The sequence below is a fragment of the Aulonocara sp. 'chitande type north' Nkhata Bay genome, linkage group LG19 (assembly GCF_057382095.1).
Source record: "Aulonocara sp. 'chitande type north' Nkhata Bay isolate Kocher_YH1m ecotype deep benthic linkage group LG19, A_spYH_male_GT1.1, whole genome shotgun sequence".
In the NCBI taxonomy this organism is placed as follows: Eukaryota; Metazoa; Chordata; class Actinopteri; order Cichliformes; family Cichlidae; genus Aulonocara; species Aulonocara sp. 'chitande type north' Nkhata Bay.
Genome location: NC_141362.1, coordinates 5343779 through 5356891, shown reverse-complemented (window position 1 = coordinate 5356891; position 13113 = coordinate 5343779). Strand labels below are relative to the sequence as shown.

At 40.1% G+C, this 13113-nt stretch overlaps 1 protein-coding gene across 1 annotated transcript in view; it reads left to right on the top strand.

Moving 5' to 3' along the window:
- prkd1 (protein kinase D1) overlaps positions 1–13113 on the top strand; it is a 72740-nt gene that overhangs the window by 32872 nt on the left and 26755 nt on the right. Inside the window, exons 7-13 of the mRNA XM_086275058.1 lie at positions 2244–2321; positions 5123–5324; positions 5410–5533; positions 6456–6533; positions 6879–7046; positions 10975–11086; positions 11984–12036. Of these exons, the coding sequence (XP_086131184.1) occupies positions 2244–2321; positions 5123–5324; positions 5410–5533; positions 6456–6533; positions 6879–7046; positions 10975–11086; positions 11984–12036 (815 nt within the window). The remainder of the gene's footprint in view (positions 1–2243; positions 2322–5122; positions 5325–5409; positions 5534–6455; positions 6534–6878; positions 7047–10974; positions 11087–11983; positions 12037–13113) is intronic.

Genomic DNA, 13113 nt, shown 5'->3' with positions numbered 1-13113 from the left:
GCTGTTAGAGACAAATGTCAGGGCTGATTTGTTACAGAAGGATAGTGAATGGGAAGTTTATGAGATGTTCGCGAGACTTGCTATGTATGGTTAAGACACAGTGACAAACAGATAGGAGGCCAAGCTGGTAGTGGTAGAGTAATGAAGATGTTAAGATTTTCATTGGGACTGAAAGTTAGTAAATTCTAGGGACAGCTCAGGTTGAGTGGTTTGTAGACAAAGTGACATAGTGCAAAGGAGGAATAGCAGATATATTCCACAATCAGTGATGGGAAGGTTACTTTTACAATGTATTCCACTACTGATTACAGAATACATGCCCCAAAATGTATTTTGTAACCTATTCCGTTACGTTACTCAATTAGAGTAACTTATTCTGAATAATTTGGATTACTTAATATATTATCAGGCAATTATGTAGGCAACTAAATGAATGTACTATTGCTCTGTGATCTTTTACTATTACTGAAGAATACTCGCCATACCAATACCAACTAGATTTTTAAATCTTAATATAAATGAGTAACAGTAGGGTGGACATTAGGTAAGGCTGCACTTTTTGCAGCGATCTCATATAGAAAACTATTGCGCGCATATTTTTTCAGGTCCGCGGCTCCGAACTGTAGTAAAGGGACCTCTGGCTAATACGTCGGGTTCCGTGTCGGGCTCGTAACCGAAAACTAGCTTTACTTTGTTGTCTGGGTCAACTTTGCTAGCGAGAGACAGAGAGAGGCGTTGAAAGGCTGCTCCAACGGAGCTTATTGTTTCGGAGGAAAACATGAACACAGTGTACAGTCGAGTCTTAACAGCTTACTTACAACTGGGCTACACTGCCCATGAGGCTACATTCTCCAGGGCTATGCCTGTAACACTCTGCTCATATTGCCTTCATAATAAATAATTTGTTGAAAAGTAATTTTTAAAAATATTTCTTCACATCATTATGCGGGCGCAAGTACAGGTAACATGGGCCGCGAGATTGACACACATGCATTAGAGCCTCTTATTGCGTGTTTTGTTTGAGTTTCCACCGGCGTGGAATTACCAGAAATAGAGAGGGCATAGCCTAACAAATGAAACAGGAAAAGACCGCTGTGTAATCCCTTTAATTCAACAAACTATTCTGAATACCACCTTTTTAAACGGTAACTGTAACGGAATACAGTTACTCTTATTTTGTATTTTAAATACGTAACGTCGGCACATGTATTCCGTTACTCCCCAACACTGTCCACTTTGTGATGTTGACTGGCTCTTGCTGGGAGGTTACTTAGCATTGGTGTTGTGTGACACATCTTTTTCAGCTCTGGGTAGGTCTGCTCCTGTGCTATTTTTCTCTTGTAGCTTAGAGCAGCGGTCCCCAACCTTTTTTGCGCCACGGACCGGTTTATGCCCGACAATATTTTCAGGGACCGGCCTTTAAGGTGTCGCGGATAAATACAACAAAATAAAACTAGTACCGGTAATGAAAAAAAGAAGATTTATTCATAGCACATGTGAAAAGACCCAGGAAAACCGAGTTAACGATAAAAACGATAACAAAATAACGCTGAAAACCGATAAAAACCCTGAAAACCATACATTTCACACCTGAGCCTCAACTCTCGCGGCCCGGTACCAAACGATTCACAGACCGGTACCGGTCCGAAGCCCGGGGTTGGGGACCGCTGGCTTAGAGTACACCCTGGATGGATCTTTGGAGAAAATCCATCCTAGTCACCAGAGCTTTGTTTAACAGTTTCTAGAACCTTGGTTATAGACATCATGTTGTACGCCCTTTCATTTAAGATGTCTGATGATGCAGTTCTATATCTCCCTGTTCCAACATAAGTGCAATTATGTTGGAACAGGGAGATATAGAACTGCATCATCAGACGTCGTAAATGAAAGGGCGTACAACTGGTGTGCAAACCAGTGCACAAATCAAGTAACATAAAGACATGGACAGTCTTGACCTCAACATGATAGAACACCTTCAGTATAAATGAGTGGGGACTGTGAGCCAAGGTGTAAGGTTGCAAAGGTTGGGCCAACATCAAACCCTATGGATTAAGAATAGGATATCCCTCAACTTCATAAAGGCATACGAGGAAATGCTTTTAGCAATATAGTGTAATCTGGCCGTTTTGGAGTTTTAACTGCATCATGTCTTCATCTGTATTAAGATTTTGAACAGTTACTGTGGAGCTGATGTCAAAGCCTCTTCCTAAGCCTTGTGTTCCTCTTTCTTGTTTCTCTCTCAGACTGTAAATTTAATTGTCATAAACGATGTGCGCAAAAAGTGCCAAACAACTGCCTGGGAGAAGTATCAAAAAATGGAGGTACCTACCGACACACAAACACATTTCTTTGTTTTTGTATTATATGAACACAGAGCGTTACTTTAGCCACCGCTACAACATCCATAAACCCCATCATAACTTAAAATTTTATTTTAAAATCAGGCTTGAGACTGAATAAAAATGATGCTTTAATTTCTTTTTCACACACACACACACACACACACACACATATATATATATATACATTCATGTATCTTTTCTGTGCTTATCCTATTTCCCTCCTGCCTCCATGTTCAACACCCTTTGCGCAATGTAGTCACCATCCCACCACTGCACACGTCTAACATGTCTAAACCTTGCCTCTCTAGCTTTGTCTCCAAACAACTCAACCTAAGCTATCACTCCGTTGCATTATTAATTCTCATTCCTAATTTTGTCCATTCAACCCTGACACTCATCTCCACCAACACCTTTGTGCACTGACCAATGCTTTGGATGATTGATCCCTGGTAATGGACCAGTCATGTACTTTAACTCCCTTTGCCCCGGTTTCACTGTTACTCCTACCTGTCTCTCATTCACACATGTATTCAGTGTAAAGGGGCCAGAGCAAGAAGGGGCTGTAGACAAATACTTTCTTGGCAGTTTCCCTAACCACGTCAGCTGTACTTTTCCCAGTCATCTGGCAGTTCTTCCCTACAACGATAACAATAATATTTATATTTATAACAAGGTGCAATAATAATTAATGTGCAATAATAACAGTGTGCAATACACATACACTTATTCTTCTTTTTTATACTAAGTTAATATACTGTGTTGTGTTGTTTGTTACGTTGTGATGTGTCATATCGTGTCGTGTTGTGTTATATGTAGTGCCGACGTAGGACAGTTTTTCCAATTTCATTGTACTACTGTACTATGTATGACTGTGCAATGACAATAAAGAGTTATCTTATCTTATCTTATCTTATCTTATCTTAACTCCTTCCTAAATGCTGCATAACATTCTTCCTTCAGCTTCCATAACTTAGTCCTTTTCTCATTCCCTTACTCTTCTTGAGTTCCAAAGTCATCCTGCAGACTACCACCTAATGCTGCCTAGCTAGATTTCTGATACTACCTTGCAGTCTCCAATCTTTGTCATGGTCCTTCATGGTCTGTTTGCTGTTTTGGGTTTATGCTGGGTTGGGCAGATCTTGGTATGACCAGATCCAGGGTTCACTCTCCACCAGATTTTATGCCTCCTTTAACTGGTAATCTGGCTCCTCCGTGTCTCCTGTGGTGACACAAGCTTTCAAGTGTAACACCTTCATTGCCATGTGTCCCATTTGTCCCCTGCCTTAAGAGCAGCTCCACCTCCAGTGTCCCCTAACTGTCTCTGTCAAACTGGTCTTCTCCTCCTGAAATCCTTGATCAAGAAACTCTCAATTTCAACTCACCTGCCTCTTCACCTTCCTATGACTCTGTCCCCCTGCAAGTATCTCTTCCAGACCAACCAAGTAGGCAGTCAAATTCACTCTAAACAACACTCTCTGGAGCTATTCTGTGGATTATCCAAGGCTAACTCTCTCAGTGACTCAGTGACAGGTCCTCCTACCTGCTTTGTTTTGTCAGGAATCCGTGTGTTTACCTCCCCTTTCAACTTCTCACTTACTTTAACTCAATAAACCTGTTGAACTTTAGACTTGTCAGTGTTGGGTCCTGTTTTGCAGCCTTGTTAGCTGTATTGCCAATTTAGCATATGACGCCTTCTACAAAAATCAACCTCTGTGCACCTTTCTCCACTCTTATACGTCACCTTTTGTTTTGTTTTTTCTTAAAGCATGTGATCACCACTACTACCTGCTCTTCTGCAATTCCTTACATCATACTTTCCCAACACCTCATCAGCTCCCTACTCTTCACATACATTTCTACTGAGGTCTAATCACTACTGTCTCATCTCTGGGATACTCCGGTACCGGTCCGAAGCCCGGGGTTGGGGACCGCTGGCTTAGAGTACACCCTGGATGGATCTTTGGAGAAAATCCATCCTAGTCACCAGAGCTTTGTTTAACAGTTTCTAGAACCTTGGTTATAGACATCATGTTGTACGCCCTTTCATTTAAGACGTCTGATGATGCAGTTCTATATCTCCCTGTTCCAACATAAGTGCAATTATGTTGGAACAGGGAGATATAGAACTGCATCATCAGACGTCGTAAATGAAAGGGCGTACAACTGGTGTGCAAACCAGTGCACAAATCAAGTAACATAAAGACATGGACAGTCTTGACCTCAACATGATAGAACACCTTCAGTATAAATGAGTGGGGACTGTGAGCCAAGGTGTAAGGTTGCAAAGGTTGGGCCAACATCAAACCCTATGGATTAAGAATAGGATATCTCTGGGATACTCTCTACAGGTTGTTGAATATATTCTAAAATTTCAATGATAACATTCAACGTCACTCCTTCGATCTAGTTTCAAACTCATGATAGTGTCTGACACTCTTGACTTCCACAACACCACTTGTGGGCTGACAAGACAGCTGAACTTTTTGAAAAGTTTGTGTCCCGTTACTTCTGGCATGAGAGTAAAACAGGAAGCCATAAAAAGACCAACAGTCAAACGTGGTGGTAGTAGAGTGAGGATCTGAATGACTTTCTGTAATTGATGGAATCTTGAATTCTGCTCTCAACCTAAAATTCTGAAGGAGAATTTCCTGTCCTGAAGCTTAGCACACTCGGATTATGTATCAATACAAGGGTTTGAAACACATTAGCATAACACATAAGTCCACCTCTGAATGGTTTAGAAACACAAAATGAAGGTCCTGAATTCTATTGTTGCATAGAACTTCTGAGCCCAGGTGCAGAATCGGATGCCCTCATGGTGGAGGGTTGCCTTGATGACCATGATATTGACAGAGGGGGTAGCCTCTTGGATGACATGGATGAAGCGCTGGCCTCAGAGAGTGGCTTGCTGCTAGAGGCAGGACCCAGCGATCTCTGTGACATGCACGACCCTGACCTAGATGAGTCCAACCGAGCCATCAGGTACTCACAGAACAATTACACACAAAGAAAAATATATAGTACTGAGATGTTTCTGAGGCTGTGTTTTTTTTCGTGCCCCTTAAAGCCCCTCCACCAGCAACAACATTCCTTTGATGCGAGTCGTCCAGTCTGTCAAACACACAAAGAGGAAGAGCAGCAATGTGATGAAAGAGGGCTGGATGGTCCACTACACCAGCAAGGACACTCTGGTACATCTTTCTTTTTATGTTTAACAGTCTATTTACCTCACCAAATTTGTGTTGTGGATGTTGTCTTACATGAAGCAAACAGCTAGCGCCCTCAGGGTTTTTTGTTTGTTTGTTTTGTTTTCGTTCTGTTCACTGGTTCGGATGTTATCAGGCTTTGCCTCAGTCTTAGCTTTGTCATCTACTCCTTTAATTTCACCGATTCCTCTGTCTTTGTGACATGAAACAGTGGCTTCTCAGTCTAATGATTAGTCAATCAGCACCCTGGGGAGAATTCGTGTAATTGTTAAATTTTTCCCAATTACTTAAAGATGGTACACTTTAGAATTATAATTTAATTCATAATTAAATTATAAAAAAAAGACCTGAACCATGTGGAAAAACACAGTTTATTCTCATTACATTTCAAGAACAAGCAAAGAATCCAGTTGTGATGCTGTTTCTGAAGTCTTTGAGTGAAGGATAAGAGGACTCAGAAACAGGACAGATCGCGTTGCAGATATTTCACTATTTGTAATCAAAGTGCTGCTTCCAACTTTGTTTGACACATTATTATAAATATACACTTTGAATCGTACAAAGATTGTCTTAAGTGTTTGTGCTTCTTCCTATTTAAATAACGGAGATGGTAGGAAATATCGAAGAAACAAATAGTGAGAAATAATAAATGTTAAACTCATTCCTAATAGAAGCAAGAGTTATTTCTGAGAAAACTGCCACTTGTGGTTTGAGGATGTGTTGCTGTTCTGAAATTCTTCAGAGTGTTAAAAACAAGTTGAGAGGCATTTACAGGTTGTCATTGTTTGTCTGCTTCATACTTATTTGCTCTCTTTTCTTTCCTCAGTTGTTTTGCTCTTTAATGTCACTCTTTTTTCTTTGTGGTATTCCCTTATTTTTCTTCCTCTTCTCTCTTCCAATGTTTCAGAGGAAAAGACATTACTGGAGGCTAGACAGTAAATGCATTACGCTGTTTCAGAACGACACAGGAAGTAAATATTACAAGGTAAGACCACTACCTTCCAGCAGTTTATTTGTTGCTGCAAAGTCATCACTGCAGGTGTGCCTGTCTTTTAAAGACTAACTGCTAAGTTTACAGTAGTAGTCTTTTTTGAACTTGAGTCTGCTGAGAGAGGCCTGATATACCTATTCTACTTTCTAAACTCAGCAGTCTGAGAGCAATGTGATCTACTGGTATGAGATATATGTTAATTCATATTTGAATGTAAATTACTTGAAACACAGCACACCCCTCAACTACAGATTCAGGAGGTACATCATGTATGGTGTACTGGTGCTGATACTGTAAACTGTATTCCACCCAGACCCCTTTACTTCATCCTCTCTGCAGGAAATCCCTCTGTCTGAAATCTTGTCTCTGGAGCCTGCTCAGAATTTTTCTCTACTTCCTGATGGAGCCAATCCTCATTGCTTTGAGATCGCCACGGCATCACTGGTTTATTATGTTGGAGAGAACCTGCAGAGACCTGAATCATCTGTGACAGGCAGCAGCATTCTGGTGAGATGCAGATTTAATCTGATATGATGCAAGATAGGTTCTCTAAGATCATAATTAGATTTGATATTATTGATAGATTTGATATCATCCTTAATGTGCTTGCATGATATCATGCAAACACTTTAAGGAGAAATGTTTTTCAACAAAGTCTTAAATCGGATACGTCAGAGCTGGCAAAATCAAGACATTTGTCACATTTGTTTTTCAAAATTTTGAAAAACTCACATTTACATGAAAGATTTAAATTCACAGTTGATCAAATGTCACTGAGTACTCCTTACTAAAATCTCTTTTTCTCCAACTCTGTTCTTTCTTACATCTTTCTTCATTCAGTTCAGTTCAGTTCAAATGTGATGATTATTTGCAGCTAGCAGGTTGTAGCCATCAGTAATAGTAATAAATCACACAGCAATAGTACATCGAAGATACTGAAGTGGGACATAACTACCATAGCTATGGTAGCTACCATAACTCGAACAAGGTAGTTGCAGTAGGTTAATGTTAGTTTTTAAATAAAGAACTTACTTCCAGATGTTTCTTTAGGTTGGAGTCTTTTGATGCTGAGAGCAGCTTGGTTGCTGGCAAACAAAGTTTGCATTGCACGGTCAGATTTTGCCCATCCCATTCTTCTCATGAAGTGGTGTCAGAATTTCCAAGTAAGAAATGCCTTCCTGCCCGTTCACTGCTGGCTCTGTTGTGCTGGCTCTGGGTTCATTGTGTAGCTGACACCACCAACATTAACTGGACGCTCACATTAGAGCCTCTTATTGTGTGCTTTGTTTGGGTTTCCGGCAATGTGTGGAATTACCAAAATTAGAGAGGGGATAGCATAACATATGAAACAGGAAAAGATTGCCGTGTAATCCGTTTATTTCAACAAAGTAACTGTATTCTAATTATCACCTATTTAAGCAGTAACTGTAACAGAATACAGTTGCTCATATTTTGTATTTTAAATACGTAACGCCGGTACATGTATTCTGTTACTCCCCAACACTGGTGACATGAAATAATAACACCCCTCAAATGCAATCATGTTAAGAAAGATATTTGAGAGATATTGGTGTAAAAATTAAGGGGGTGAAAGTTAAAAAAATGTCAGCTATAAAAATATTAAACTAAAAGACAGAAATCGAAAAAGTGACGTTTCCCCTCTGTGGTACATGGATTACAGTCTTCTTCTACCATTCATACTTAGTTATTTCTGCAATGAGAAATACTTTCAAGTTAAAATTTTACATAACTTACTTTAAAAAAAATCAGAAACTACTAATATTTTTAAAGTTTGTTTAAAGTGATGAAGTGCGATTTTAAAAATCTTTTCAGATAAAGTTAGATCAAAGTACAGTACTAATAATTCCTATATGTCTCATTCAGGATTCAGACTGCTCTAAAGACTTGTTTTTTAAACTCTTTGCATTTGTGAATTTATGTTTTTCTGATAGGAACTAAATAACTAAATATTTAAAATAAATATATAAAAACAAAAGACAAAATAAAAGCATGAATTCTCCATTCAATTAGCCATGAGGGCTCCCCCTGTCTTCCTCTGTGGCCGAGTACAAGCCCCTTAACCCCAGAAATGGGCCCACTGAAGGTTGCCAGGGATTGGCAGATGCAAGTGGACTTGGATCCCACAGAGATCGTAGCACCTACTCTGCGACCAGACCTCGTCCTTTGGTCTAACTCCCAAAAACTTGCGTATGTCATTGAGCTGACGGTACCATGGGAGGAAGCAATTGAGGAAACATTTGTGCGTAAGAAGCTGTGGTATGCCAACTTGGCAGCTGAGGCAGAGGACAGAGGCTGGAAGATCAAGGTGCGCCCGGTGGAAGTGGGATGCAGGGGCTTTGTTGCCAGTCCAACAGCAAAACTGCTTAGAGAGATTGGGATCAGAGGACAGGCGCAATGGCAGGCTATAAGAGAATTGGCTAACACTGCTGAGAGGACCAGTCACTGGCTATGGCTAAAAAGTAGGGGTGGGTTTTAATAATCGATTCATCGATTAAAATCGATTCTGGCTTGGATAACGTGATATCGATTCATTAAAATCCTGAATCGATTTTTTAATATAAATGTATTTTGCCTGAAATTCCAGAATCTCAGGTGAAACGTCACAAAATTTTGACAACCACCAAACAGCTAAAACAGTAAATGAGAGCAGGTACACGGCTTCTGCACAAAGACGTAAACACAAAGCGCGGACCCGCGGATCAGAATCAGTGAGATGTGACTTTCTCATCCGACGGCACGGACACGGTCGGGGCTGAAAGCCAACAGCTCGCTGATTCTGATGTTTCGGCTGGTCCGCGCTTTGTGTTCGCGCCCTTTTTGCGCTGATTCTAAAGCTGTTAGTTTTATCTCTCTCCAAACAATATTGACTGAACCAGCAGCAAAAGAAGATCCAAACTACGCTTCACATAAACATCGTCATGAATTCACTCTTACTTTTGCTGTTTTGCTTCCACCACAATAAAATCACACTTCATGCACAGCTCTCTCTCTCTCTCAGTGTACTTCAAGAACAGTTTCCCGTCTATCCCCGAAATCTGTTTTCTGCATTATTCGCTTGCTTGTTACGCACAAGACTACCGTTATTTACAGCGCTGTCGGCTGATGTTTTTTTTCCCTTTTACTTACTTCCGAAAAGAAAACCTAATTTCTGCCGTTCAATAGGCTTCTGAACTTTTTAAAATTATGCAAAATGCAAAACGCTCAGCTGTGTCTGTAATAAAACCGCTGTAACTTCAGAGGTAATGTTCATGTGCTGGTTAATGGTTTTCTTTGGTTTTTGATGTACTGTGGAATATTTTTATAAAATCCCAGGCCAGGAAAATCACCTTCATGTTTTTCTGTGTTTTATCTTCAGCTACTTTGAGACAAAGGCATCTGCTGTCATGCTCACACCTTTGATAAAGTCTCGAAAGTGTCAGCTTCCTTTTTATAGATACAAAAATATGTAAATGTACTGATCTGAATTATAATATTTCTGACTGTCTGAGGCAAAATTTCCCAGATTCAAATCCAATTGAATCGAATCGTGGATCGAATCGATTCAGGACCTTGTGAATCGGAATCGAATCGATTCTAGAAATCAGTGACGATACCCAGCCCTACTAAAAAGGGCTGCCTTGGGTAGCAAGCCCAGGATTTATCAACCCGTGGTGTGCCTACCTCAACAGGGGCGTCAAAGGGGTAAAATATAACATTAGAAATTTTGCTGGTTGACTGATACAGCTGTCTCAGGGCCTCCTGGGGACTGTGCAGTTAACCTCATGGTAGTGAAACCAAAAGGAGGAATGAAAGAAAAGAAAAATATTCTGCTCTTCTCCCCTCTGCTCTTCCTCCCAGTGGGGAGGTAAAGCGTACAGCCCGATCTGGCAGGGAGGTGTGGGAAGCCAGATTGGGCGCCCCCCTTCCGGCTATCCTCTCTGCTCTCTCCTATCTTGTCCCTTTTTGTCTTACTTCTCTCTATCACCTTTTCTATCCCTTTGAAGAAGTGAGGCTCCATAAATGTTAAAGAGGTAAGTATTATTTCTCAGTTTCAGTGATGAGATAGAAGAAAATAAACTGTAGAAAACTAAACAGAAGAAAGAAGAAGAAAAATAACAAAAACCAGTGACACACTGGCAGGGCCTTCTTAGATGAGGGTGCCTAGTGATAAGGGCTGAAACACCCGATGAATCTAAGGTCCACTATAAGATCCCTAATCCCTAAACCTAACCAAGGAAGAAAAAAATGGCAGATTAGCCTGGGTAAAAGACTGAAAGCTCAGGCACACAACGCTGTATGCCGCTGATAAAGTTTCTGAGCTGCCTTTCCTCATAACAGCCAAGATTTTCTCCATTTGAAGCAATGTATTATCAGGGATTGTAACATCTAGTCCTTTTACTGAATCAAATTGTGAGTACCAGAATTGTGATTTCAGGTCAGCGGTGTTGGGCAGGATGTGGCTCGAATGTGGGAAATGGCCATCCAGCATGCTCTGATGCCAGCGGTTTCTACAGGAATTTGCCACAGTTCCCACCGCAGTGGACACAGTACGTTGTTGTAATATTATTGGCCTGTTAATATTACATGTATAAGTTAGCATTTTTTGAAGATTTTTTCTTTCTATCTTTTTAACAAAAAGCTTAAAGGGAGTTCAAATAAAAATGTGCTGTTACAACCACTTGATTTCAACAAATTAAGTGATGAACTAGTAGCAGACAATCTCAGCCACTCATTGAAAAAATGAGTTGAAGTCTCAAAGCTGTATACATGTACAGGGTCACACCTATCTCAACCACATTAAAGTATTTCCAGCACAGTTTTCACTTTGTCTCCAGCCAGAGACTATTTGGAACAGATAAATCACAAATTCAATGTATGATTTCTTTCAACTCAAGTATTTGTATCCATGTTGCTACTGAATTCTCCCAGAGAGTCTCAGATCCATTCAGGGCCAACAACACCCACACAAAACCCATCAGAGATATTTCAGGCATTTCACTGACGTCAAACCATCATGACTAACACTTCAGTGTGGTCGTAGTACCTTTTATGATTAAAGAAATGTGTCTCAACTAGCAGATTGCTAACTGGTTCACATTTATCACATATTTATTTCTAATGCACACCAGAAGTGTGGCTTAGAGTAAACAAGTTAATATCCTTTTACAGATGCCCTGTTTTTATTGTTTTTGCTTCACAGAGAGATGTGCATCCGCTGAAATCTGTCCTTCTGATGTTGATGAAAAAAAATCTCATTTCAACTGAAAGACTGTGTTTCACAATGTATATTATCTCAGATGCTTTTTTAATCATACAAAATCACAACAACAGTCAACTTCACATTGATAGGTAAAGACCTCAGAATAACAGGAGGATGCTAATTCACTGTTTTTTGTTATCCTGTTTTTTTTTATTCTAATCTTACTTGTGTCTCTCATTAACAGAGGAGATTTCAATCAGTATTTCAGTTTCCAACTGCCAGATCCAGGAGAATGTGGTAAGAGAAAAAATACAAATACACACACACACACACACACACATTTTTGGATTGCTTTTGCATAAAGTCTGTGGCTCCATAATGTAGTGGATAACATATTTGCTTGTTAAGCCAAAGCTTTGTGGTTTGAGTCCAGCTGGAAAGCCAGATCAGGAAGTAAGGCCATCCATTGCAGTGATGACCCCTTGTAACAAGGGTGTAGCTTAAGGAAGCTTCTTCTTCGTGCACCATATTACAAGGTTTAATTCTCTTGTAAAGTGTTTTCTGGCATTTGAGGACAAAATGAAATCGCTATGCGAATAAAAACTGTTCAGTGGAATTTCTTAAAATTTGGTTCACACATTCATGCACCCATGACATCGACGACATCAGAATACCAAGAGCCTCTAAAACTACTGACATGGCCGTCTATCTCCATGTCACCCGCTGGTTAGTAAAGTCCTTATGTTATATCATGAAGCCTTGTGCTGAGCATTTTCACCTTTGCTGTCTTGGTGTTTTGAGACTTGAGGGTAATGACTTTTCTCTGACAATTTCTTAACCAATGAGGATTCCTTAACTAATCTCAAACTAGCCTATAAAACCATCAGGAAAGTGATGTCACAAAGTAAGGGAGCCAACCAATTTTTATTTGAGATCAAAGTAATAAAGCTGAGAAACACTGAATTGCAGAATGTCACTGGCAAATAAACTTCCTTGCAGATACCTGCTCTGTAAATAAGAGTTAAAGAAAGTGACAGTGTTCTTTCAAGATCTACAAGTTCACAGGGCAAACAAAGCATGTCACAATCTTCATCAGGCAAGAGTGCATATTGTGTTTTTCTCTCATTTTAAATGAGACACTGACTTGCTTTGACTGAACCTTTGAGACATTTTTGCACCGAGGTTTCACCCGACCTTCCACTAACGGTCAGTCAGTTAAGTCATGTGGTAGGATGTGTCCCCCTAGGCATGATGATATTGGACAGCTAATGTTTTACATGGATGACCCAAACCTGAATTAGATGTTACATCAGCACCATGCTTTCATTCATGCTTTATTTCCTGGCACTCCAACTGACACTGCACTCAAACCAG